This window comes from Haliotis cracherodii, unplaced genomic scaffold, assembly GCF_022045235.1.
Source record: "Haliotis cracherodii isolate W230 unplaced genomic scaffold, xgHalCrac1.p SCAF_12, whole genome shotgun sequence".
Lineage (NCBI taxonomy): Eukaryota > Metazoa > Mollusca > Gastropoda > Lepetellida > Haliotidae > Haliotis > Haliotis cracherodii.
Window position 1 is genome coordinate 12,520,893 of NW_027266267.1, and position 24,268 is coordinate 12,545,160.

The window sequence follows — 24,268 nt, forward strand, 5'->3', positions numbered from 1 at the left end:
ATAAAAGTTATGGTATTTTGCAAACATAACTCAAAACAGACTGTCTGGGAGAAAGGGAACTATCTGAGGTGAGGCACTTTACATTCTGACTTAATGACACTACAACTTGAATTATGTATGTTGGTTGGTTGTTTAACGCTGCACTCAGCAATATTACAGCTATATAATTGCGGTTTGTAAATAATCGAGTCTGGACCAGACAATCCAGTGATTAATATCATTAGCATCGATCCACGCAATTGGGATCGATGACATGCATTAACCAAGTCAGCGAGTCTGACCACCCGATCCCGACAAGTATGGGTTGCTGAAGATCAATTCTACCCCGGAATCTTCACCTGTCACGTGAATCATAACCCAAGCGGTACTACGTAAACAGATGTTATAAAAAGAAAACTGTTATAAAACACGTGTTTCACAATTATGGCATATAATTTCTAAGACAAAATTGTTATGGATGAGCAACTTCTTTATTATAATTGGGCGATTATCATTTGCTTGATAACGGTGTTAGAATCTGCACCGAAACGTCGCCCAATTGTAACAAAGAAGTTGCTCATTCATAACAATTTTGTCTTAGTTACCATTCCAACTTCTAAATGCCACTCAAAGAAGGCATATAATTTGATTGGCTGGCTTGATTTTGCTCATACCACTACTATAGTATTAATCACTCACATATTTCAAATTCTTTTGAATGTTCTAGTCCATTTCGAACAACCTGCCTCCTGATCAACTGGAAAAAGGGGCCGAACCAAAATCCATGTACAGTGTTTTTACCAATCCCTGTGGGACCCATGACATGGCGCTATCACGCTCTGTTAACTGTCGATACTACAAAGGTGTCTCGGGGAAAGAGCAAAGCTCGTGTAGTATAAATAGCAACAGGAAGGAGCGATATTGTGTTTACACAACAGTTGCCAATTGAAACGTGTGAACACACAAGCTATAGTGGATAAAACTACATGTAGTTCATATGTTGAGTTACGACACAGGATTCCTTTCCACAAAGCGCTTGTCCCACCGCTGTCAAGTGTGAATTGTGTAAGAAGGAAGAGTATTAATCCCTGACTGAGAGGGTATATGGACGTTTCATATCCAGGTCATGCTGTTTATGCAATGCAATAATATTGGTTTTCAAGTATGAAGCCACACTCAAGTCATGCTTTGTTGTGAGTATGAGAGTGCTGCTTTCTGATTTCTTCCAGGTGTGAGAAGTGGATACTTCAGTTCCGTCTAGGACATCACAAGTTGTGTAGGAAGGACATACACTGTGCCGTTTGACGCTACAATGAATACCTGGTGGAATATACTGATATGGATATGGATAGGTGTTACCCACAGGGCGAAGCATGTAAATGGTAAGTATGGATGTGCATATTAGTGAGAGCTCTGACTTTCCACAAAATATAGACGGTGCTACAACCAGAATTATCGTATTGTTATTCCCTAGTAAAAGGGATAAGTTCTCTCTCCAATGTCTCTCCGCGTAAATTACGGTAAACTACAACATGATTATCATTCGTCACATTGATGTAAGTCGATATTGACATATTGAAATTAGGGTATGAACTGTATCATTATTAGAAGTCTAGTGTCAACATAACAGAAAAGTGTTTATGATCGTACAATGGATAGTGCTTTCAATGCAATAAACCTTCCCGATAAACCTTGTACATCTGTCATGATCCTATAAGTACCTAGTTTGCAAATCAGGTCTCCTAGAGGGAACTACTCTTAGTAGGCCCTGTGGTATTTACGTGCTCAAAAACTCTTGTATCCCCTCGAGATTAAAAAGTGGGTTCCGGTGTGAGAGTAATTAAAAAGCATAAATGGCTGCAAATCATTTGGAACTGCATTATAATGGGGCGTTTCACTCAACAGGAAGTAGTAAATAGTAATATGTCAGTTTAAGGATGACGGTACATTATGAAGAGATTATTAATCTCGTATGTTTCCATAACGTTAATTTAATGTATTGGGGATAACAAATTTGTATTACCTCACTGCAGGCCCTCATGAGATTTTCTTTTATTTCAAGTATTACGATTCGGAAACACACAAGGTATTGATCTGTATTTCACCAACCGTCGGCAGTTTTAGTCAGACAGCATGTTAGTAGCTTAGGTGCCTCACCATTATTTTAGCATGCAATACCTGTGTGCAGCTGAAATACAGCACTTCCTTTACACACAAAGGAAACATCCACCCGGAAGTCATACAGTAATGGAGGATTGAGACGTTAAAGTCGTCACACAGAACTGCCTTATCAACTACTCTGAGAAATGTGTTTAGGTTTTAAATACGTACTTGATAAGTTGAGGTTCCGACTTATGCAGGATTTGTTTTCTTAACCAAAATCTACCGTAGATTGGCATGTCACAACACAATGAAGAAGTAGAATCTTACTTAATGTTCAAATCATCGCAAATATTTTGAGTTTAGAGTTTCGACATCTTCATATCCCATCCACGTTTAGAGTTGATGTACTTCAGGATCTAAAATTATATGTCATGTTCAGGCCAACAGGTGACAAAAGCTGTTCAGGATCTGAACACATTTTTAGGGTACGCTGCAATATCTAGTTTAGTCTACTGTGCTGGTAAGATCTACAGTGTAGTGATAAAATATCTGAATGTTGTGTTGTGAATATTAATATGCGTTTCACTTTTGGGTAGTGATTCATAATCACATGATTATGGTATCGTCAGAATCGTACAATGGATTCAGCTTTTAGTTGAGACTTGTTATGATTATGGAACTGTTTTTTTGTGGCTTGTATTTAAGAGGAAGCTTCATGTTTCCAGTAAATCTTCTCAGGCCCCGCAAACACTCTTCAAAGCAACTTCGGGCGGTGGGGTAGCCTAGTGGTTAAAGCGTTCGCTCGTCGCACCGAAGGCACGGATTCGATTCCCCACATTCATGGTGTCCCCCGCGGCGATATTTCTGTAAAATTGCTAAAAGTGGCGCTAAACCCAACTCACTCACCTAAAGCGATGTTAAACATAAATCAGAGACTCGGTTTGGCCGAGGTTTAGATTGTATGTTTACTGTTCAGTGTTGTTTTGTAAGCCTCGATACATCCTTTTATGTTAATTATGATCCACAGTAATTTGTAGTAATGATGTGTATTCACATAGATGTCAACACTGCTGGTGATGTTCTGATTTCAATTTCTTAATATCTTGAGTTTCCCTGTTTATGTAATACATTCACTTTAAAAGCAGAAAGTTAAATTGCAAAATGATAACATCATTTAATCCCAAGTGTGAATAGATAGTCAGATCACAGTCAACTATAGATATGCATATGTACCAAGAACGTCCGATGAACATGACATGTGAGGATTGTATGACAATGGTTGTTACAGAATCATAAACAGCAGCATCATTATTACATACGTACAATAATGTACATGTTAATGACTATTACTTGAATAGCAGTGAAAACAATACAGCCGACACCTTCCATGTAAACACATTTCCCGAGTAGGCATTCGCGCTAGATACAGTATATTTCATGCTACATATTGTAACGTAAAACAATATAATATAGTTGAAAGGATTGACATAATACAATCACAACAGTATAACAAAGAGTTCAAATAAAATCACATAAAGTTACATGAATAGCCAAAACTGATAGCATATAATTAAGATATGAAGTAAACAACCAGGCAAAATAACCTTTACATTTGAAAAACTTGATCACAAAATTAGAAAACGTCAAAACGTTATTATGCTTTAACAGCCGCTAAAACACCGCTAACTTAAGGTGCACAACCCAACTATTATACCACTCAAAGTTTGTTAAGGATCGCCACTTTAGAATGTTATGCGAGAATTGTTTTTTCATCTTTTGAAATAGTAAAATACAATATTGCGTAAAGATATATATAAAGATCTAAGAGGATTGATCTCTTTGCCTACACGTACACTATATTGACAAAACAATACATATTGAATCGAAGTTACGCTCTTGAACTGAAACTCATTTAACTACATACTATGCTTTTGAGAAAGTGAAACACGTTTGTTACTCAAAAGCGTATTATCAATTGCAAAATAATGTATTATGTATTTATCTTCACCAAATATATATTTTGTGTATAAGAAGAATTAAATATCGTTTGTTCAATTGTTGCAAGTATTTAATAATATGGGTTACTAACGTTGCATCATTGAGATTATAACGATATTGCGACTATAGCAATACCTTACGGGTATTGATGCAAGAAATGATAACATTAGATGGGAATTTTAAAGAATTAAATGAAAAAAACACATGATATCCTCATTATTACAGGGGGCACGGGTGGCCCAGTCGTCTAAGGCGCCGCGATTCGCTGTGCAGAGTTGCGTTCCTTGGGCACGCCAGAAACCTATGATGGTGGGCTCGAATCCCAGTTCGCCCCGATTATGTTACTTGGTTTGTTAGCACCATACCCGTGCTTGTTGGTTTCATCGAAATGGTAAACATCTGAGAACACCACTTTCCTCCCAAATTAATCTGACACGCTGCGATATAACTGGAATATTGTTAAAAGCGGCGTTAAATCAAACTCATGTAAACTGACATCCAAAAGAGACTTTACCACCTAGAAATGAAATAGCAAACATTTATAAACGCAAGTTTAAACTAAAGGAATGCAAACCACATCGTTCAGCCACACCAAAGTTCTAGGCCGAAATTGATACACGTCCACGGCACGTTTTTGGGGCAGTCTTATGTGCAATTGGGGTACATAAATGATACGGACGGCATGTCAGACACTCACACTGACAGAAAAAAGCAACAGAAATGCTGACTGACACCCAACAACGCGTGCGGGCTCTGGGTATGATACAGACGGCGGTCACATGACCAAATCGCTTAAACGTTTGGTTGCTCCCGCGGTTCTGTAACTAACCTAATGCCACGTTATAGATAGACCGGGCAGACATCAGATAGGCCAAGACGGAGGGTAACTATGGCCAATGAAAACTAGCGCTTGCATAATTTGTTTCTCCTGAATCAATTCCTTACAGTGACGTCGTCAGAGACGAATGTCTTAGGGTGTATGGTCAGTCGACGGACAGTGGCCAGGCGCCTCTACATAGTTGTCAGAAACTGAGATGGGCCCAGACTGCGCGTCGTTGGCTGCGACGTAATTGGCAAAGCGTCGACTTGACTGGTGAAAGCCGGTTCTATCTGATGGAAGGATAGAATGGACGGCAACAGGTTGCTTTCAGGAGGTCGTGCCGTATGGTGAAGGGAGGAATTTGTGGGCAGGAGAGAACACCACTGGTCCGACGTTCATACACTTTGGCCCTCACTCTACGAAGGTTCATACTCCAATGAACTCACACAAAGTGAAGGTCAATTCTTAAGTAAATACGTTCGGCCAAAGCTGTGCAAGTGTTGTCGATTATATGAGAATTTGAATCCCACATGGTAATCATGTGGACAACCGACCCTGCAGATCGTACATGACAGCCAACACAGTTCAGTAAACTTTCCCTAAACACGAGTGGCTTGCCGATTTCACGAGTAGACGTGTTTGCTGCACCACACACTGTCGTTTTGGCATGATTCCTGTAGATTCATTATAGAAACTATTGGTTATATGTTTTTAAACCCTGTATTATCTGTTGATTGCGATATTCTTTAACTTATCAAATGCTTCAATGCAAATTTCTCACACGTGTATTAAATAATATTGACAGTAAACTGTTCATTATTAAAAAAATGACTTGGTGTAAAAAAATCTTTGTGTAAGAGTAAGATGAATGCAGTCTTGTGTTTATTTCAATTACTTTTCATAGTCTTACAATACGTTGCATGCCTGACTGTCTATCTATGTTTCTGTCTGTTGCGTAGTTAACACAAACACACTCTCGCTGACGTCATTTAATATCATGTAACACCATGCAAAATATTTGTTCAAAACCTCCTATAAACAACTCTAAGTTGCCGCGTAAACCCACTTGGTTTTAAAATGTGATCATGCCATTGTTTATGGCGTTAAGTTTTCCAAAAACAATAAGCAGCCTCGTTCCCAATCACAGTGTGATGAGCGAACGCGTTAACATCCAGGAAATCAAACCACCTTAACCCTATTCGTGCCAATGAACCATTATATGGTCCCTCACTATGCAGCCCCCTTAGTGCCACTGTTCCCGGGAAAATATCAAATGTGAATTAAGATGTCACTGAATGCAGGAAATCAACTTTATAACCATCACCACTCCAATCATCTCAGGTTCAACATTGTGGCACTCATAGTTTACACAGTGCTATAGATGCTGAGACTAGTAAAGTGGACACCTCGCGTCTTTGCCATATTTGATCTTCAAGCGAATGGCGGCTCTCTTGGTTATTAGATAACAGATATGTGAAACTTTATGACTATTATTTTGCTTCCGTAGGTGATCTTTTGCTGACGAGTTCACCATTAACAGCAACAGATGGAGAACTCTTCACCTTCATCTGTAGCATCCGTAATGATTCTGCAGCAAATATTGGGTGGCTGCAGAACAACAAACCTATAGTCGTTACTCAAAACTCCCCTATTTGTGCTAAGCAACAACTCGTCTATAGGGTTGACATCATCAGCCGCATCAATGTGAGTTGCAATCTCAAGATCCACAGTATGACGTTTAGGTTTAACTCCACCACAGACCAAGGATCAGCGTGGCAGTGCGGGAAAAGTTTTAACGATAGCTACATATATCCGAGAAGCAACAATTATACAATAGGTGGGTATGACATAATCACTGTGTTGTACCTTTATAAATCTTTAGCAATAAAGTGCATTGTCACAAAAGTAGTCACCAATGGCCATACATTATTTAAATAACGAGACTATGCGATAAGACCTAAAAGACATGACATTGGATTAACATATTACAAATCGTTGTGTGAATATATTGATTTATTTGTAACGTTGTTCTATTTTACCTTCACTTTTAACTTCATTCAATTATTTGAGCTACTAAAATGAATGGCCTGTTCAAACGATATACACAGAGATAAGCTCTTGTCCTACAGGTGCGGAGGAGCATGACCAAACATCAAGTCCTGTCATGTCAACACAGTCATTATCAACAACGACCCGATATATGGAGACTACATCGGATCCTGAGACAGTGACGCTAAAGAAAGGTAGTGCTCTTTCAACTGAGAATATGTAAAGATAAAGAACATTGTCACAAACATAATCATTAATAACTATAAATTAGCAAAAAAATATAAGCATGCGAAAAGACTCATTTCAGTGACAGGCACGAGGCATTGGAAAAACATTCCACAAAACTCTGCATCAGGATTAACATATTACCCAACAGATAAGTAGTTGTCTAAATGTATCTAACATATTTGGAACCTGGATCTGTTCTTCACTTTGTTTTCAAGGAAATGTACCACTCATCTTGTCATAAGGATTTTTTTAGTGTCAAGATTAAGCTAAATGAGGCAAGTTAGTTGTCAAGAACATACTACTTGATGTTTCCATGGGACATTCCCAAACATTAAGTCAGTGACGTATTAATTTCAATACAATCGTTATCAGTCACGACCCGATACATGCAGACTACATCGGATTCTGAGACAGTGATACCAAAGAAAGGTTATTCAAACTCTCTGAAAGGTGCATGATGTACAAGGAAACCCAACACTGACAACTGTTTACATGGTGAACTGCACCTAATCAATGAGCATACATTATCACACACACACACACTGTTATGGAACAAACATTATACAATATATAGTTACGGGAAAAAAGTAACTATGCTTAATATAAAGTTCAAGAAAATAAATTGATTCTGAAATTAAATAATATATCTCCTCGATTTTAAGGTCATGATTCACAACTATGATATTCATAACTTCTTTCAGTGGCATTTAGAAATTGGTGTGATGAAGTAAGACAAGTTCTATGGATGAACAAGTTTATTACAATTAATGCGACGTTTCGGTGTAGATCCTAACACCTTTACCTTACTTCAACTAGGACATTCATGTAATTATTACCCACGTGGTGAAAATACAGGTGGTAAGATACTAAATCCGTACGTCACACGTGTGTCGTACAAGATTGACCTTGTTTTATTCGTTTTGATTGGATAACCGTGACCTCTGTCACACCGGGACTACTTTTTTCATTCATAAAAAATCGCGAGACGTCATTCATTACAAGGCAGAACTGAAGAAATTAATGAGAACGAGAGATATTTACAAACACTTTATTAAACCAAACAAAATAGTCACACGCATCAAATTTGGTTTGCATTATATATAAGTTATGCATAGAGCTTCTACAGACATTATATAATCGAGCTATTTCCATTTACAATTTACGACTACCGATCAGGAGAGCGAGGGTCCCTATGAGCGTGACGCACCCGACCGCTTTCGCAACTTTCAATTCGATTTTACGTAAAAGGATAAGCGTGGTGAAATGAAGTCTGTTTAAACTATCTGGACAGATATTTAGACTTACTTGGGATGATGCGGTTGTGCCATCAGTGTCCCCTTCGACGCGTATTTTGTGGCGCTGTTACGGGAGGCGTTGTTCATGAATGAACGTAGATTCTACACGACTGCACGACCAGATCATTAAAAGTGAACAGTTCTGATACAAGCCATTCGAAAACTCCGTGGAATTGTGCCTGACTTCTGCTTTTGTGGCCCCAAACATCCCAAATGTGAACAATAACATTCCCTATCTCTAGCGTAAAACGCTGTGTGTAGGCCTAGATCATCGTTGTCTTTTCTTAATCCGGTGGTAACTTTGCCCTTCGATCGTTCGAGGCTGTCACTGACTTGCAAGCAGACTTGAGATTTTAACGTTTTCAGTATAGGGTGGTACAGTTAACATGAATGTCTTTGGCGAACACTCTTCCCTCTTCCAAAATGGTACAAACATGATATAAATTCAGCTGATAGAGCAAGGAAACCAAACCATTTTGATTGCACAGACGGGACACCGGCAGTGCGAGTGACCGACTGTCAGTCTGATATTCAAAGCGCTGCGCGAATGTGACTTTTCAAATTTTCATATAGGTGTCCTTCTTACTAACATGGCGCTTGGATTACCATAAGTTAAAGAATTTCTTTCAAGAGGATCTTGTGCGTCGGCGCTGTTTTGTTTGCAAACACAACTGCAGTCGTATGTTGTTAATGCGTATGCATAGAAATGTCAACAATGCCCATATTTGGGCATATATCAATATCCATGTGCAACCAGATTTTGCAACCGGTTTCAGTTTGGTCAGTCAATGAACGAAAATTGTTATGTATTGACACTTAAATATATATTTAACGTGGGTAATAAATGAAATACCACACTCATTCTCGTTAGATACCATTTGTACGAAACTTTCGCTCGCTCAGATACCATAGAAAGTCCACTCGTTTCGTAAAAATGGTATCTAACGAGAATGAGTGTAGTATTCTCTATTTATTGCCTGTTTTGGGGGATCCTCATACTCATGTTTCTGAATGAGAACAGCGCACAATAATTTTTCAGCTAACAGGTGCTAAAAGAACAACTTTTGAATTGCGTAAAACGAAGTTTCCAGACATTTTGTATGTTCATCAAAACACTATATCATCTCTTTGGAGACGTTCAATGCGTCAAGTCAACCAAATTAGCTTGGGGTATCTACGGATTCGATACCAAACTGCCGCATTAACAGCTCTGTCCAGTTAGTGGCCGAAAAGTACGCAAGCGTTTGCGTCCAGCGATACGCCCAATGTTATTCCCTCGTCACCGTCAGTCACGCCTAACTTGGTGAATACGGCATTCGAAGTTCAGAAGACAAGATTTGGACAGTATACTGTTTACAGGCGAGTCCAGGTTTCATCTGGGCAGCTCTAAAGGCCGTTCAAGGGTTTTTGTTATTCAACATTGTCACGTTTGACGTAGAAGTATAATGGTATAGGGTGGCGTCACAACTCATGTGAGAACACAGCTAATCATTGTTAATGGCAATTTGAAAGGCGCTCGCTACCGCGACGCCATCGTTCGAGTTTTTTGGTGACGTTTAGAGGCAACATAACATTGCTGTACCGCCATGGCCGGCTGTTTCTCCAGACCTCTTATCCATGAGAAGATGAGCATGTATGCGATGGAGCAACACCTACGACAGGTCAAGAACATTAGCACTAATTGTGGAGGATTTCGTCAAATTCAAAAAGAGATTAGAAACGGGTGATGAAACATTGGTCTACCTCTATGATCCAGAGTCAAAACGTCAGTCCATGTAATGACACCATTCCACTTCTCTGGCACCAAAGAAATCATCGCCTTAGAAATTCTATCAAAGAAAAGCGTCAAGGATGTGCTGACAGTTGGAGTTCTACAACTTCATGACAATGCCTCTTCTCAGACCTTTCGACGTGTAAAGGATTCTGTGCGACAATGTGCGTTCGAAGAGCCTCATCACCCTCCATACTCGGCAGACATGTCACCAAGTGATTTCTTAAACTGAAAGAACACCTTTGTGGAAAGCACCATGACGACAACGATGACCTGAAAGCTTCCATGAATGGGGTTTTTCAGTGTGGTTTCAGAAAGCTTCTTCCTGACTTGAATTGAAAGCTTCCCTATCAATGTGAGAAGTGCATTGATCAATATGTGATTAATCTTTTCAAAGTAATAGTTATATAGTTGCACTATTGTTTTCTAATGAAGTAGATGAATGGATACATGCAGCTATTGTTAGTTGTGAGTGAGCAGTCAGTTTTTATATAACCATGAAGCACACTTTATTGCTAAGCGTACTGTATGTTTACTCATATGGCCTGATATATCAATTATTCACGCTGTACAAAAGTACTCATACCTCGCTACTCCGAATCTGGGTCAACGTTTCCCACCTGTCCCCACGACAGACCTGACCTGCCTTTGACCATTGAGCCCGACTAACACAAACGTGTTGAGTGGAATAACTTACAGTTAGGAATGCTTTTCAAAAACATTTTCATAATGATTTATGCAGTTTGTGTGTACACATATCATGATACATGTGTGATACAAAGATAAGGTTCCTTTTAGTAATATATTTACATCTTTCCAATCCCCATGTTACATTCTCAACCCAAAGCAAGTAAAGCAACATATAATATAATTACATTTAGAAATTTGAGATCGATAGGAATCATTATACAGGCATAGGATGCAGCAACATTGTCGCACCGTCTGTTCATAGTATGTGATGCAAAAGCGTCATGTGTTTACAGACCATGTTATTATTGATGTATTGACCCTTGATCCATCTCAGATAGAAAAGGTAACGAGTGCTTAGCTCTCTGCAGAATAAGTCACATCAGCTTCGTGGGAAAACGGATCACGTTGTGATGGAAACTCCATTTCCATTTAGATTTCGCCAATCACAGACTGAGACACATCGAATACACTTGATTTATCTCGCGGAGATAAACCAGTTTGAAGCATGTCAATAGTCCGTATGCATTCTTCACGTTGTACACGACGCATTCCCAATATGATCAAAAACCACATCAAGCAAACGTTGAAAGCTTTCATGTTACTGTAGATAATTATAATCAAGAATACTCGTGGATCAGAGTGATACCTATGTTTCATAATTCCTTACTGTTTTAGAGAATATATTTGGATTTGGAAATGGAAATTAGTCAGGGATATCTTTACCTTTGACTCCGTTACATGCATTATCTATGCAAATGCATCCAACATCTTGCATTTAAAGAATACACAACTTGAAGTCAATAAGTCAGCTCTGTGTTCAGTAAACACGCAATCAATACTTATGTCATACAATACTCATTTTATACTGCAGGCCCCTTAAACCCACAACCACTCAATGTCGAATGTAACACTCTAGCCGTGATAGCAGGAAGCACAATAGGAACCCTCATTCTTACCCTGCTGATTGAAGGACTAGTTCTGACTGTCCTCTATAGGAAGGGGTTCAGGTTTGGAAACATATTAAAAGGTATGTTGTTAAATCTCAGTAGTATTGTAGTATATTTCAAACAGTGGTGTGGCGATATTTAGTGAAGGGATGTTTCACTCCAAAGTGATGTTAATTATTATCGATGACTGTTGTGCGTGGACGTAAACGTTACCAATGCATCTAAATCATTATTGACTAAGAACGAGCATATCCAGTAGGTTTTTGATATATATGTATACACAATTAATGATATCATTAGTTTCTCACTTTTGCAAAATTTCCTAAATGTCCTCGTCATCATTTTGTGATGTATATATTACAGGTACTTGATAAACATTCTCTGCTTTTCAGGAACTGCTTCACAAACAAGGTAGCGTAAATGTGCTAATGTACTAATAGCACTTTTTGAAATAATTTGCTTTCAAAATAAATTAAATGTCTCTTATAATGAGAAACAAACATAATGCTTTAAAGGCGATCGATTCATTAATTAATTATATAAACCGACCTAACTTACTTTTGTAGCACCAGAAATCCAGAAATTGAAGAAATGGAAAACAAAGGATATTCATCCTTGGGTAGGTTTAAGTCAGCGTTGCTCGTCAGATAGATGGCAGTGGTCACAATTATGCCTGGAACTATTTAGCGTTGTTCGTATTGATTTCTTAAAGTCATATAATTGGAATTGTGCAATGAACCTTCTCATGGAAATGGTTTCGTCGCTTTTTTATAGATCACATCAGTGGTCCGGCTCAGAACTCACGCTTGGATAAAGAGGGATCGGAAAAACAACCTTACACACAGTTGAAGATTTACCAGAATACAAACGGTAAATGGCTACTGTGGCATTTTTACATACTATGGCAGTTCTCAATCATTCTCAACTCAGTGAAGGTACTGTACGCATGATATTAAACGTTATGTTACCCTCAGAAGTGTTACAACTTTTGAATTTGTTTTTTGTAAATGCGTTTCCAATTTTTCAGTCGAAGCCAAAGCAGAGACAAGTACCTACAAAGATATGACAGAGCCGCCTCCTGTGTCTTACGAGTCCATCAACGCATCTCCATATCAGAATACCCGCTTTCAACATTAGGGTAGCTACTATCTAAACTAGCTATGCCCTTGAAAACAAAATGTAAGCTTACATAATAAACTGTATACACGAAGCGATTTTAGTCTCAAGCAGAAGCATATGCTTTCTTCTCTGTTCTATTGTAGAATTTGTATCAAATGTGACACTTTCCGTACTGTATTCATGTGATACTATGACATTATGGTATAAACCTTCAATATATGTCTTTTATTTCCAGATGCTGGGAATACACAAAGAAGCATGAAAAGTTATGACATCAAAGGACAGTTATACATAGCTCGTGAACAGATAAATGTCTTTACCTTTAGTTTACTTTTAATGTTAATAGATGACGGTTACCTTGGAGAATATACATATGTTATTTCATGTTATCATATCTGCTTGTCAGAATCCTGATAAAATATTGTGAAGGGTAATACACTTCTCAGCCGAGGCATAAATCTCTTATACCCCGCCACGAGCACTACAGGGTGCACATGCATTTCTGAGAGACAGAATAAATCCTTAAAACACTGCTTCAAAGCAAAAAACCGCACGCTTTTTCCGATCTACAACTTATAGTTTTTGTAACTATGTAAACATATAGCATAAGAAATTGTTATGTGTCACAACACTTTTCATTGGTTTTTTTTTTATTAAAGCAAAATTATATTGTGTAAACTGGTGAATGATTCATCGGTCGCATCACATTTAGTGTTGTAGGTCTTGGTCCAGTAAGTATAGTTTCATTTAAAATCGCCAAACCTTTGCAAATCATGTGTATAGATGAATACTGACAAGTGTACTTTGTGTGTTTTGGGTGTAATGGATGAACTGATGAGGAGATTTAAATATTAAATAATCAAATTTGTATTGTGTTCATTGCAATTCCTGCATTTTGATTAGCTGAATTGGTCACGTGTTATTGCATTCATTTTGCCAATATATATTGGCATAGATACCATATTGATGTGTTTATGTGAGGACACATGCTCGCGAACTATTAAGATTTATTCATGATACAGTGTATTTACGATACGGAAACACACTCGTATAATGATCACTGGTTGTTTGATAAATGTATTCCCTATGAATACAGGGTGTAAATTATTGCTGAGGGTCTCGTCAATGATACGTGGGCTGGCAATAAAAGGGTATCACAATCTCCTTATTTCAGAACGACAAAGGGAGTCACATGATATTTCTCCAGAAAAAACACAACTTCTTTGTTAGACGGGAAGCCCACTTACGTAACGTTACACCTAACTACACGTCCTTGGACTATCACCCATTAAACTGAGTGAGCACATTGTCATGCTGTCCAAGAGCATATCCACCCTGTCAACTTGAGTTTTCGGTCACAACTTAAAGTCGACTACCTCTCAACGCTGTAATATATCCACACATAGTTTAACAAAGACGATTACTGGATTACAAACACTAGATTTTTTGTGTTGGACAGATGCGATGCTTCATTACACCTCGACGAAAAAGGACAAAAAATGCAGAGCGTGATGATATGTGCAACAAAGGTGCACTGGGATATAATGTTGTGAATAAATAAACTTAAATATCAAAGACTGCCAGTTACAATGTTTGCTGAGTCTGCTAACGAAGCACTACCCACACAGCACTGTTGTCATCTTCCGACACTAATATTGTACTATTATCTATTTAAAGCTGAGTACCTTTCTCAAATTGTCTTCAATTGTTGCAAGGTAGATGTAGATATATTTTACAAATAAAATAAATTTAACAGAAAGTACTCTTCAACAGGTAATATTATTCATTTATAATGTAAACTTTTTACAATGTTATTTGTTTATCATCAACAATCTTATTTTCCAAAATCATCATAGACTATTGTACTACCACTTTATTTTTTACCGCCATTCTTATTTCTGTGTAGTAATTTGTATTGATTTGTTAATCTAGTTATTTTTTGTAATACATTTGTTGCTTGTACATCACTTGTTGGTTGTTTTTTGGTTTCACACTAGGTTCTTTTACGCCCTGATTTCTGTGTTAACATATTTTCAGTTTGGGAATCGACACGCATCAATAATTGTATTGATTTTAGCAGAAGTATTAGAGAAGAGATTCCTGGTTACTTCAGATCCCTATCAACCTTAATATATGTCTTGGTTTGTGTGGTCAAGACCATGCTTTCATCATATAGTTGGAATATTACTGAGTGCGGCTAAAAATCACAAACGTCATAATGATGGGTTCATGTGTGAATGTCTCGACAGTCAATCTGGTCAGAGAACATCCACTAGAGGTGACACAGGAGTTTGATTAAAACAAGAGCGAACATTGAAAAGTAACGTTTTACCTGACTCTGACAAAATGCAGTAACACTAGGAGTGACAAGAGGTCTGCTCAACATCAGAGAAACGACATTAATATTGACATGACTGTGTATGACAACAGTGCAGATTGTGAACAGCTACTATCCAGATCAGAGCTCCCTTCCACAATTCTCTCCTGTTGAAAAAACAGGGAATTACAAGAACAGCAGAGGAAAAAATTCATAAAATTCAACTCAGTAATTAATTTTGAAAACAAGTAGTAAGATTTACGGCGCAGCCGACATTCATAAGAGACTGGTTGTAAAGTTGGTACTCATTCTCGACACTGTCATGAAAATCCGAATAGTTTACGATTTGTCTCCTTATCGATGTGAAGGGACTCGAAATATGTGGTAAAACACTTTAAGTGAGTGAGTATGGTTTAACGCCGCTTTTAGCAATATTCGAGCAATATCAAGGCGGGGGACACCAGAAATGGGCTTCACACATTATACCAATGTCGGGAATCGAACCGGGTCTTTGGCGTGACAAGCTAAATCTTTAACCACTAGGCTACCCGACCGCCTCGGTTAAAAACTTCAAAGAGTCAACACAAAATTGGCAGACACATTTAACATTAACCTGAGAAACATTTGAAACATGCAGTCAAACTCGTGGTTTGCACCAGTTTAAGGACTAACTTTTTGAACAGTACCTTTAGTACCTTTCACGGTTGGTGTGATTTTATGTAATTCTTGCTTTCATTATGTTTTACCTAATGTTTTTACCTTGCACTAAGTTTCCTTCTAAAATTATCTTCAACGGATAATGTTAACAAACGGAATGATCTAACTATAAGTGAGCTAATTGGGTCAACAATTTTTTATCCAATTTGTGTTATGCTGACGTACGCTGAAAGGGAATTCAGCTGTGAAGTATTTAGGTCACGCGTTATTTGAAGTCTTCCTGCCTTCCAGTATCAGGGAATGAGTGAGTTGTTTTTAACGCCGCTTTTAACAGTATTCCAGTTATATCGCTGCGTGTTAGCTTATTGTAGGAGGAAAGCCCGACGTGATGCAGGTCTCAGACGTTTACCACTTCGGTGAAAGGGACGCAAATCTGCACAGCGAATCGTGGCGCCTTAGACGACTGGGCAGTAGTTCCTCCGTTTCCAGGGAGGATAGGGGAAAACCCGGAGAAGCGCACGTAAAAGGTGTACGGTATCGACATTGAAAGAATCGCGTCAAGAATCGTTTGTTGTTGTTGTTCTGGCGGTGGTGAAGGGAGGGAGGGGAGGGAGGGAGGGAGGAAAGGAGGATACGGGTTCATGGTTTGGGTTGGAGGGTCGTCAAGGAATAGGATGAGAGTTGTCTTTTGGGTGAGATGGGTGGCCCTGAAAAGGGCCGTTGGAAAACAAACTGGAAACTGGAAACTGGAAACGCCAGGAAACGGTAGAACACTGGAACACTGGAACACTGGAAAAACTGGAAACGATGGGACACTGGTAAAAAACAGTGGAGCAGCATGCCCCTCATGCGTTAGTCACTTTGTTCAGATGATCTATCTTCTTCATCCTCTACTTCCATCTCATCCTCGGACTGAAGGTGTCGTCGGCGCTTTGAAGCGTGTTTTATTGAGAGGCTTCTGACCCGTTTTCTTTTCTCTACACGAGGTGTGATGCCCGCACGGAGTTGTGCGATGCATTCTTTTAGGTCGAGGACATCGGCGTGCATGTCTTCTATGAGATGAAGCACTTGTGAAACGGGTGTAACGGGTGTCACGGGTGTCGACGTGGACGGTGTTGCAGGCGTTTTCTTTCGACTGGGTTCTGGGCAATCTGCAGTGAAATGACCCACGACTTGGCAGTTGTAACAGGGACGCTGGGGTGTCTTCTTTCAACTGGGTTCTGGGCAATCTGCAGCGAAATGACCCATGTCTTGACAGTTGTAAAAGGGGCCCAGGTTCTGCTTCTCTTGACTGTTCATCTTCGGACAGACATAGTGACGGTGACCTTGAGCGTCACACTCGAGGCATGTCACTTCAGGGCAGTACAGGTAACTGTGACTGTCGGTCTGGCACTTCATACAACTGTACCGAGCTGGCATGATTGGTTTCATAGAATGGAGTGTGTGTGTGAGTGGCTTCGCTCTTGTTTTGTTTTTATAGGAGAGCCACTGACACCCTGGTTCCTGATTGGTTCCCAAGGCCGCATCCCCGATTGGTTCGTTTCGGTGCCTGGTCTGTACCTCGGTTTTCCAAAACGGACCGACCACTGTGTTTCTTTTCCATAGGAAATGGATTTTACCATGGGAGAGAAAGCACAACCCTGGTTCGACCATTCAGAGTCCAGCATGACCCGAGCACGGTCTCTGATTGGTCGACAACCCAAGCCTCTGATTGGTCAGATTTCGATCCGGTTTTTTATCGGGGTGTGCATTTCGATCCTGTTTTGTTTTTTCTTCATCCTACAGACCACATAACACGACTATGGGTTGAACTTTTTTTTAATCCCCCGCTCACATGAACCAACACAAGAAAACAAAGAGTCACAGGATTAGGGGCGTTCCAGTGATTTTTGTGAACACGAGGCGGGGTGGTGACCACGGGGGTGACCACGAGGGTATGAACGTCTGTACACTTTGAAAAAAGAAACTTTGTCACTTAGGGTGAACAAGACACTCGACTCTTCTCTTCCGTGCTTCTTGGGACACCAAACGTGTTTTTTTCGTTCACTTCTCCATCAGGACAAAACACACACAAGTACTCGCAGGGGACTTTGGCGTGCTTCAGATGTTCTTTCCAGGGTTTGTCTGTGGCTTCCCATTGGCGGAGTGCCACACCGCAGCAATAACAGGTCACACAGTCACCTCGTCCTGGATAGAAATAGCCAGCCATGGCCATGTCATACGTGGCCTGGGTCATCTGTTTAGGCCACGTTTTAAAAGACCTCAGACGTTCTTGAAATGAATCATAGTGAGGATGAGAAGGATGACACAAGGTGTAAGAAGGAAAAGGTCCCTCCAGAATGTCACTGAGTCGCCATGTGTCGTCCATCAAGAGGGTGTCGTCCCTAAAGAGTAGACGTTTTCTCGCTTCTTGTTCTCCCACCTTTTCAGACACCCACTTGGAATCGGGGACAACATCTCGGGAGGATGACATGGCATTCATAGACCGTCTTTGCTCCATGATGACTGTGACTTCACTGAACGAAGGTCTGAGGGTTCGCCTGATTTTATGAAACTCTCCTCCCTACTTCCCTTCAAAGGAAGGTCATGACCTCCACCTCCTCCTCCTTCACCTCATCACGTGACGTCATCCTGTGTTTGGGTTGACTGACACGCGGCATGATACATGACACATGACATGACATGACACACGGGGATGTGGTGATGTGACCTGGAATGATGGACACCAGGCAGCTGATCTTTCAAGCATGACCTTTGTCGTTTATCTATTTTTATTGTAATTTTACACTTTGGTGTGCACTGACATGACAGACGCACAGACAGACAGACAGACAGACAGCGTAGACGACATCTCAACTCAACCTCTACCCTCAGTTCGGTACTCTATTGGAGTTGAGATCAATCAAGACACACAGAGTCAGTTCAATCAATCACTGTTTAATAATGAAAAAACCCAATCACAACCAGATACATTGGAAATACAAAATGACAATGGAGGAGGGAGTGCTTTGCATGTCCCTACAACAACGCGGCAACGTTTTCCTCTTTCCTCCTTCAAGCTCTTCCATCTTCAATCCCATAAGATGTGGTCCTCCCTCAAACATGTGAGAGGTCCATCCGTTAAACAAGTACAGTCTATGACGTCCCTGAAACAGACATGACACACCATTTGACTACGGTTGCAGCTTACGTGTTGTAAAGTTCTTCTAGTGAAGATGAGGACCACCATAACATGTGATCCTCAGATGTGATAGGGCTGTCATCATACTTGTCATTTGTCAACATACAAAACAAGTACAGTCTATGAGCTCCATACAACAGACATGACACATCACTTGTCCGCTGTTGCAACTGATGTATCTTAACATGTTGTTGTGTCGGCAAACACTACATTCACGTTGTAGGGGAGTGAGTTGAGCTTCTCCATAAGGATCCTGGTCAACGTTGTCAACGTCGCAAACCATGGGCATACCTGAGGAGAAGACATCTTCTTGTGAGGCTGGTGACCAAGAAGCATCAAGCAGGGGGAGCGTATCCAGATCCATGGAAGGGAGGGTGGCCAGCATGAGCGCTTCATGGTCTTCACTGTCACCCGTCGTCAGCGTCACAGGAGCATTCGGTGAATAGGTGGGCTCCCGAGGGGTTTGTTCCCACCACTGTTCTAGCACGGACTGGGCTGAACTGACATCAGGGGTCCTGTCAATCATAGGACAGAGTCAATTAATCATATAAATAGGTATAGTCATCATCAACATAGACATCATCATGAAGATCAACATCACATCAAGAATGACTGAGACAAAGAAGTACTGAATGGTACTTACAGTTGTTCTTGATGAGCGATCTTCAGAGATAATTTCTTCCGGGATCGTCTTTTTGCAGGCGTTGTAGGTGTTGCAGGTTTCAAAAAGGATGAAGGGGGGTGGGCGGGGGGGGGGGTGTTGCTGCTGCTGTGGTGACAACAGCTGCCGTGGTGGTGGTGGTGGTGGGTGTTGCCGCTATTGCTGCTACTGCTGCTGTTGGTTTGCTTGTTTTTTTCTTCTGGGTTTTCTTTATCGTCTTCACCGGGGCTACTTTCTGGGGTTCAGTCAGTTTCCGCATCTTTAAACGTAACTCGGCGTACGCGTCGTCAGCCTGTATCTTGGCACACAACATGTCGTACACATCACCCCACATGTCAGCAGTCATGTCACCGTTCTCATCTCCCCTGTTTCTTTTACCACCCATGTCGCTCCGTGTCTTGGCATTCAACTGTGTCGACATGATGTTGTCCGGATTTTCTGTTCGTTGTTTCTTCTTTCCAAGTCTTCACTTGATGGTACTCTCTCCAAACACATGTTTCTTCCAGATAAAACGCCAACAACCAACACAACGTGAGGAATATCAATCAGAGGGACGATGTTGTTGCTTGGTCCGTTCAGTGAAAAGTGATGACCGGAGAGCGTTGGACGTATTAAAAGACACCGACGTCCTGCTTTCCGATTGGTCCATTTCGGTGTCTGGTCTGAGCTTCAATTTTTCCAAACCGGACCGATCCTTGTGTTTCTTTTCCATAGGGTTAGACTTGTAGCGTGAGAGAGAAAGCACAACCTCGGTTCGACCAATCAGAGCCCACCCTGTCCGAGCGTGGCCTCTGATCGGTCGACAACCCAGACTTCGGATTGGTCAGATTTCGATCCGTTTTTTTCTGTAGGGGTTCATGTCGATTCAGTTTCGATCCGTTGATGAAACCCCAATGGTATATCATTTTATAGAAAGTCATCTCTGTACCCAGAGGGGAGCGTGTCTACAGGCAGTCCTGTGGTTTCGTCCTAGACGAGACGTCGCTTGTCGTACGCGGTACGATAGTCTTTTCGGGTGGGTCGGCTCACAAGAGCATTTTCGTGCCGAGGTCCTTTTCGAATGATCTGATGAGGGTAATCCAAACTGATTTTCTTCCCCTCTTTCCCAGGCCGCTGTCCCAGTATCAGGCCTTTCATGGTGTCAAAGTTGAGATGTTGTTTGTTTCGGTAATTCAAAGTGAACCCTCGCACTTTGCAGGTCGTGCGCGTTCCATCGGGTCTGGGGTTCATTTACCATTCCTGGCGTGCTGGAGATGCAGATGGGGGTCCCTTTCCATTAGATATTGGAGCCAGTGCATACAGGCTTGGGAATAGTTTCTCTTGGGCTGGTAGCCTTGAGGTGGAAGAATGGCGATGGTATTGGGTTTCAGGTTGCCATCGGGATCGTACATGACGGCTGGTGGATAGACACCACTGTGGGTCTGGTTGGCTTCGGTATTGAAAAAGTGCGGAAAATACGCTTTCTTCAGTTCTTTCAGCCCAAAGCTCTTGGGAAAGGCTTTCAGGGGGTAAGGGATGAAATTTAAGCTGTCTTCGAAACACAACCGTCCCAGGGTCACCTGCAGAATCTGTTGTCCATGTCGTATCTTGGTGGGGAGTTTCACCAGAAGGGGGTACAGACCCTTCAGGATCAAGTGTAAATCATAGGATCGTGCATTGTGGGCCATCACATAAATGCGATCCTCCTTCTGGACTGTCGTGGTGGTGCTCTTGTTCTTTGGCTTCTTTGTTTTCTCCACTTCCATGACCTCTTCCCCCTCCACCTCTTCCACCTCCTCCTGCTGGGGTGATGCATGTCGTTGACGTTTGGAAGCGTGGATTCTTGAGGGGGTTCCATCCTCTTTTCTTTTTTTCCCCCAGGTGTGCTGTTATCCCCTTGCGTGTGCTGCCCTCCTCTTCCTCTTGATCCTTGTTCTTCTTGGGTTTTTCAGCCCGCTTTGTCAACCACACACAAACATCATGTCGCGTGGTGGGACCTCGAAACACGGTCTCACGGCTGGGACCATACCCTTCTTCTCTCCATGGACAGTGTTCGCACAAGTCAGGTCTTTGTTGGACTGTTGGACTTTTTCCATGGCCTGTAAAATATTTAGCCCATGGAGATATTCAAAGCTACAGCTACACCACTATCTGCGCGAGGAGAATGTGAATCAGAAGAACACAGTCGTAACACGGCCGGATGCCTAGGAGGGCGACGTTTCCCGTGTCCTGTGTTCCTGTTCAAGTTCCCCGTTCAAGTTCCCGTTCCAGTTCCCGTTCAAGTTCCCGTTTGTCTACTGCTGTTGTTGTGGATGGGTCAGTCTGTTTCTGCTTCCTGTTTCCTACAAGCTTTTCTTTTGTTGGACCCCTTGTGGTGTCACGTAGGGCACCCCGATGACATACCCAGATGGTATACCCAGATGACAGCAAGTACCGCTTCGACGATCCTTGTCTTGTCATAAACTTGGACATGATGATTCTTCTTGGACAGCAGCAGAAAAGTTTTCTTCTTTCCCAAAACGGCCCTTTTCAGGGCCACCCATCTCACCCAAAAGAGAACTCTCATCCTTTGCTTTGCCAGCCCAAACAACAATCCAAAACAAAGAACCCACACCCTCCCCTTAGACCTCTTGGAGGCACACGTGTAAAAATAAAATAAATATATAAATATAAATATATGAATAGAGACACGTAGTACACTGCGTGTGCATGGAGACACGAGTCAAACATCACGTGTGCATGAAAACACATGTCGCAGTACGTCTGTCGACTTACACGGGTGTCAACACCTCGGTATCATTAAATAATCATAATAATAATTTGAAGACACACACACAGGACACGACGTTTGCATGGCGACACGAAGTACATTACGTGTGCAAACGTCACGTAGGTGTATCGATCTTTCTCTATTCATCTCAATACTACATCTATGGTTGTAGTCACACAAACATACATACACGGGACATCACGTTTTGCCTGACAACATGCGTGAAACACCGCGTGTACATGGCAACACGTATGACAGTACACCCGTCAACCTACACGAGTGTCAGCACCTCGGGATCATTCATAATAATAATAATCATTCTATGGATCAACGTCAACGTCTGTTTGAAGACAAACACATACACACAGAACATTCCGATTGGCATGGGATTGACACAACGTGCATCACGTAAGCATTCTTACATCACGTTCATGCCTACTTATGACGGTCCACCTTTAGCATTCAGACGACCGTCTACCTAAAAAATACCAAGGCTACCCAAGAAAAAAAAAACGGATCGAAATCTGACCAATCCGAAGCCTGGGTTGTCGACCAATCAGAGGCCGCGCTCGGACCAGGGTGGGCTCTGATTGGCCGAACCGAGGTTGTGCTTTCTCTCCCATGGTAAAATACATTTCCTATGGAAAAGAAACACAGGGGTCGGTCCGTTTTCGAAAACCGAGGTGCTGGCCAGGCACCGGAACGAACCAATCGGCGCTGCGGCCTGGGGAACCAACCAAGAAGCAGGGTGTCAGTACCTCTCCTATAAAACAAGAGTGGAATCGGGTGGATCAGTGTCACTTGTAAAATTTATTCGAAAAATCAAGAAAACTGGAATGTGGAGCTCGCCTCAGTGGTGCACGCTTTGCCACTGTACAAAGGGTGTCGCTAGGAGTTGGAGAAGAAAGAAGCAGTACCGCCATTGCCATTGCCTCCACCATGGCAATACGGTACATGCCAAGGGGGTCTGCCTGTGTACGCCCTTGGCACAAGGGCACGGGATGGAACATTTCAATGTGTGTACTGTAAGACCATCCTCAAGGACACCTACGTGCGGCGGTTAACGCACACCGGTAGGTGTCCTGTGAGGAGACAGATGAATGTCCACCCGTGCCTTTGCACCGCTGCGTGCACTTTCATGTAAGCATCAAAACGGCCCTTTTTAGGGCCACCCATCTCACCCAAAAGACAACTCTCATCCTTTGCTTTGACGACCCTCCAACCCAAACCATGAACCCGTCTCCTCCTTTCCTCCCTCCCACCCTCCCCTCCCTCTCTTCACCACCCCCACCCTCCCTCCCTCCCTTCAACACCGCCACCCCGTCTATGTTTAGAACAACAACAACAAACGATTTTTGACGCGCTTCTTTCAATGTCGATCCCGTTCAACTTTTACGTGCGCTTCTCCGGGTTTTCCCCTATCCTCCCCGGAAACGGAGGCAACGCCATCTTGGAGGCGTGCGCCACCGGAAACGGAAGTGCCGCCCTCTTGGATGCGCACGCCACCGGAAACGGAAGTACCGCCATCTTGGATGCGCACATCACCGGAAACGGAAGTACCGCCATCTTTGATGCACACGCCACCGGAAACGGAAGTGCCGCCATATTGGATGTGCACACCCCCGGAAACGGAAGCGCCGCCATCTTGGAGGCGCGCGCCACCGGAAACGGGAGTGCCGCCATCTTGGTTCTGGTTCCAGACCG

General features: G+C 41.7%; 1 protein-coding gene across 1 annotated transcript; it reads left to right on the top strand.

Annotated features, from left to right (window-relative positions):
* Nucleotides 1–7,038: 7,038 nt before the first annotated feature.
* LOC139457559 (uncharacterized) lies at nucleotides 7,039–13,053 on the top strand. Its single transcript, XM_071238936.1, has 6 exons — nucleotides 7,039–7,143; nucleotides 11,805–11,960; nucleotides 12,273–12,291; nucleotides 12,447–12,499; nucleotides 12,655–12,750; nucleotides 12,908–13,053. The coding sequence occupies exons 1-6, from the start codon at nucleotides 7,065–7,067 to the stop codon at nucleotides 13,015–13,017; spliced, it is 513 nt and encodes a 170-aa protein (XP_071095037.1). The 5' UTR covers nucleotides 7,039–7,064; the 3' UTR covers nucleotides 13,018–13,053.
* The last annotated feature ends 11,215 nt before the right edge of the window (nucleotides 13,054–24,268 follow it).

Bases quoted from the DNA above. Each gene is read 5' to 3' on its own strand.
- LOC139457559 (XM_071238936.1), top strand. From the start codon at position 7,065: ATGTCAACACAGTCATTATCAACAACGACCCGATATATGGAGACTACA. The intron at 12,500-12,654 runs GTAGGTTTAAGT...GCTTTTTTATAG, and splicing joins CAAAGGATATTCATCCTTGG to ATCACATCAGTGGTCCGGCT. The intron at 12,751-12,907 runs GTAAATGGCTAC...CCAATTTTTCAG, and splicing joins GATTTACCAGAATACAAACG to TCGAAGCCAAAGCAGAGACA.